At 53.6% G+C, this 4,327-nt stretch overlaps 1 protein-coding gene across 2 annotated transcripts in view; it reads right to left on the bottom strand.

Annotated features, from left to right (window-relative positions):
• The window catches only part of EBF3 (EBF transcription factor 3), a 115,284-nt gene extending 110,957 nt beyond the window's left edge, over window positions 1–4,327 (bottom strand). For both annotated transcript variants that reach the window (XM_060033839.1, XM_060033840.1), the window contains exons 1-4: window positions 3,719–4,327; window positions 3,457–3,613; window positions 3,030–3,093; window positions 2,275–2,330 (exon numbers count right to left, since the gene is read on the bottom strand). In XM_060033839.1, coding sequence (XP_059889822.1) covers window positions 2,275–2,330; window positions 3,030–3,093; window positions 3,457–3,613; window positions 3,719–3,852 — 411 coding nt within the window. In that variant the 5' untranslated portion in view covers window positions 3,853–4,327. The remainder of the gene's footprint in view (window positions 1–2,274; window positions 2,331–3,029; window positions 3,094–3,456; window positions 3,614–3,718) is intronic.

Raw genomic sequence — 4,327 nt, 5'->3', positions numbered from 1 at the left:
AGAAAGTGCTAATGGCCAATCTGGTGTTTATTTTGAAACTGCTAACAATGATTTTTCTCGGGTAAAAAGGCAGTGTCTGCGCACACGCTCTGGTAGGTTTTGAGCAGAGGCTCCGCCAGATGGTGCGAGGCCCTAGGTGCGCACACGACCGCGCTCAGCCCGGCTCCGCAGCCGGGAACCCGAGCCGGGGGGCCGCCCGCGCCTGCCCCACCGCCGGCCTCGCCAAAAAAGAAAGGAAAAAAAAAAGGGAAAAAGGCCACTGGGGGAGGGGGAGGGGCGGGGGCCGGGAGCCGCAAGTTCCCCCGCAGAAAATTCCACGGAACGGGGAGGGGAGTCTCCTCTCCAGTTCCCGCCCTCCCCCCCCGAAAATTATCTGGAAATCACTTCCAACCTCCTCGGGCACTTCTGACACTTTCCTCCACTTCCAGGCGGACAAAGCCCTTTCTCGGGAAAGCCCGGGGCCGCCCTCTGGGCAGAGGGAAGGGTTCCCTCGAGCCCCTCTCCCACTGCCTCCTTCCCGACCCACTCGGAACCACAGAAGTGATGGGTGTCACCCCAAGCCAACGGGCCGCCTGGGGCTCAGGGCGCGTGGCCGCGGCGGGCACCAGCACTTCTGAGAACGCGGCTTGTCCTCGGATGGATCCCCGTATTTATATTTGATTTATTTTTTATTTTGTAGCACAAACAGAAATCCATAAACTGTCGGTTCAGCGCCATTGACTCTTTGATCAGTTACTGGGCTATTTCTTTCCTTCCCCACCCCCCCCCCATCTCCGTCAGTGAGAGGAGATTAAATGCCTTTATTCTCAGCCCCGTTTATACTGTAAAGGTACAGGGAAAAATGAACAATAAAAGTGCACTTAAAACGGAAACCTCCTCCTTCTCTATGCAGAAACTCAGCGCTGCCTGCATCAACCTCTTCGTTAGACTACAGCGATTTCCGAAAACATTTAGCCCTTATATACAAAGGAAATAAAAGCACCCTGTCAACGCGCCTCCCGAGTTCCAGAGGCTTCCCTGAATCCCAGTGAAATAATTACCGAAGGGCGCGCCGCCTCCGTCTTTGTCAGAAAGACCGTAGTTTACCTGTCAGATCTGTTTTACTCTAAGAGAAAACCATTGTGTTTTACCACTGCAGACATTAAAATCTAACACGCTTGTTGCCTAGGTAAGGACAAACTTTTTAAAGGGTAAGTAAAATCCGAAAACCAATTGCCGTGCAGAGAGTGGGAGGCATGCGTGCTGGGCTGCAAGAAGCAGAAAGAGTTCCTTTTTACTTCGCTCACAATTCTTCAAGTTAGCATCAAAACTGAAGACACTACTTTCACTTCTAAGCGTGAAGCTCAGTTTGGAAGTATATTTTAAATCAATCTGTGCACAGTGGATTTCACTTAGGCGTGGGATTTGCCCCTCCCCCACACTACTTGACGAAAACGGGGGGAAAATCTTTAAAACAACTAAACAACAACATACCACCCAACACAAGACCAGCCAGAGACTGCACAATGTCAAAAAGCAATGAAGCACTTTTCTGCACTTAATCACACGACTGATAGCCAATAGTTATCATCGGAAAAGTTGACCAAGACAGGTTAAATAATTTAATAAGGAACTGCTGGTAATTATGTTATTTACAAGGTATGACAGAGGGTGGAAAGGGACGAGAAGCTACCCCCAGAGCAATGGACGGGTTTGGGTGACCCCTGGAGCTCGGAGTTTGAATTATGGAGATGGGGGGCTGAGAGGTGAAGATGGACTAGAGGAGAACAAGGTGACTTTTCACCCCAACACATTTAACTTTTAAATCCAAATAAACGTCTCGTGTTACTAGACCATCACACTGGAAAGGAGGGAAAAAAATGAGCTAATCAAGTCCAACCCAATGGGCTCTGGAAAGGAGTTAGTTGTCTTTGTTATAGAAAAAAAAAAATCAATGAAATGATTCCAAGCAGAGAGAGAAACGTTTAAAAATTTACAAGGGGGGAGACCCTGAGAATTTTGTCAAATATTAATTACCATAATTAATTAAGACAGAATTTGATTCCAATCACAAACCATTTAATAAAGCATGTATGTCCTGTTCTAATGACAACATAAACTATTTTACCAATCACTTCATTTATTCCAATAAATATGGAATTCTCATTAGCATGTCAAGGAAACTAAATGAAAAACAAATACACCAGATCCATTTGTCAGTCTCCTAGTCTCTGAAACCCCAGGGCAGCCCCAGCTGAGCAGTGAAAACTAGTGTCGAGGCTTAAACTTTCTCACCTGTTTGGTCATTGAATCTATGAGGCGAACATACAGATCCTGCTCCGTTCTGACTCCTGCGAAGAAACAGGGACAGATTCTCATCAGGATTTTTAGCAAGGGCACACGGGGGCACAGGAAGTCGGTAACCCGGGACTGCCACCTCCATGATGCAGCAAAAGTTAGGCATGCCCTTTAAAAGGCAGGAAAGAACCCCAATCACTTCTCATTTAAATGTTTTCTTTTCTTACTTAAGAACCTCAATACTCTTAGAGTTTGCATTTAAAGGTGCAAGAAATGTGCCTGGCTGAGAGCAGGCCTGGTCGCTGCTCCGGGTGGGCCATGTGCTGCTTTATTTTTGAAAACAGCACGAAATGGAAACTAAGTGAGAGTCTGAACTCTTTCTAATGTCTCTCGAGGATTTTTTTTAAATCTCAGTGCACAGGAAGTAAGTTGTGCTCGGTGTACAGAGCTACCCCCGTTTCAATAATTAACATTAATTTGCAAAATTGAAAAAAGTCACTTAAAAGTGATGTTCTGCTGGCGCCCCGTATCGATCCCCTTTTTACTTTCTGCTTCGAGCCCGACCGGTTAATCATGTGAAGGGCCATCGACTTATTGATCGTTTATGTTTTGTTTTCCTTCTATGCCATGAGAAGATTTCGTGTTTACATCCATGTCATTTTAATCTCAAAATCTTTATGTCCTTTAGCCATCGCGGAAAGGGAGAGCGAGCCCGGCGGGGCGGGAAGGCAGGAGCGGCCGCCGCCACTTACCGTTGCTGTACAGCAACTGGAGTTTATAGTGGATGCCGTTGTTGGTTTTCTCGTTGTTGGGCTCCTGAAAGTAACGATAAATAATTGCATTTAGTGCGATCGGTGTCCGGCGCGGCCACCGCACTCGGTCCCCCTCCACGACCGAGGCCCCTTGGCCTCACGCATGGCAGGATTCCTAGCTCGGAGCAGCGCGGTGATGTCACTTTCCTGCTGGAAGGCCAGCGTTCTCCTCGCCCGGAGTAAGTCCGGGGGCGCAGAGAAGTTGCCCAGCCCTCGGCTGGCCCGGGCGGCCGCACGTGGCGGCGGCGGGGGGCGCCTCGCAGAGCGGTCCCCGCCGCCGAGGGGGCACTCGGGGCCACCGCGCTTGGGCACCGCCTGCCTCCCACTTCTAGAAAGATGGAGGGTGTGACTGTATGTTTGCACTTACTTTCTCTTTCTCCACAAAGTCCACAAAAGCGGTCCTTTCAATCTCCACCGGCTGCCCCTGCCTATCGTAGAGCGCCAGCACGAAGTGGAAGAAATTGGATTTCCGGAGGTTGGAAGGCGGCTGCTTCTCGAAGTGCGCCCGCGCCAGCCCCACGCCGCTGCGGGAGGAAAGAGACAGCGGCCCGGTGAGGAGCGCGGCGCCGGCCGGCTGCGGGGACCCGGCGGGGCCGGGGCCGGGGCGCGCGGGGGCGGCCGGTACGTACCTCTGGGCGGCCGTGTTGGCGTCCACCACCCCCGCCGTGTGCATCCACGAGCGCACCGGGTTCATGCCGCTGCCCAGCGGCTCCTCCTTCATGGTCGTCCCCCCGCGCGGAATATTCTCCTGAATCCCAAACATGAAAACTGGTGGCGGCGGCCGCAGCTCCCGGCCGAAAGCGCTTCCGCGAGCAGCGGCGCTCGGGGCTCGGCGGCAGGCGGCTGCCCTGGCCGCGCTGGCCCTGCTCGGCGCCTGCGGTCCGGCCCGCCGCCGGCTTCAGCCCGTCCCGGGCAGGCGCGACATACACCGGCGGCCGGGCGCTCCGGACGGCCGGGGGCGCGGAGGCGGCTACACCGGCGGCGCTTCGGCGGAGCAGGACGCGGTGGCCGCGGCGGCGGCGGTTTTTGTTGTTGTTTTGCAGGCGCGCTCAACGTGGTGTCATCCTAGCCAGGCGGCGTCCGCGGCTGCAGGACACTGCGGGATCGCCCGCTTCTGGCGCGGCCCGCCTGCTCCAAAGACAAATAAACGGGGCAGTGAGTGCCGCGGCGCAGTCCCGGGCGCAGGCGGGGCGCGGCGGGGCCTGGAGCGGCGCGCGCAGCGGATGGAGGCGCACAAA

The sequence above is a fragment of the Delphinus delphis genome, chromosome 16 (genome assembly GCF_949987515.2).
Source record: "Delphinus delphis chromosome 16, mDelDel1.2, whole genome shotgun sequence".
In the NCBI taxonomy this organism is placed as follows: Eukaryota; Metazoa; Chordata; class Mammalia; order Artiodactyla; family Delphinidae; genus Delphinus; species Delphinus delphis.
The sequence above is the reverse complement of the archived record's forward strand: the minus strand, read 5'-3'. Positions and strand labels throughout refer to the sequence as shown.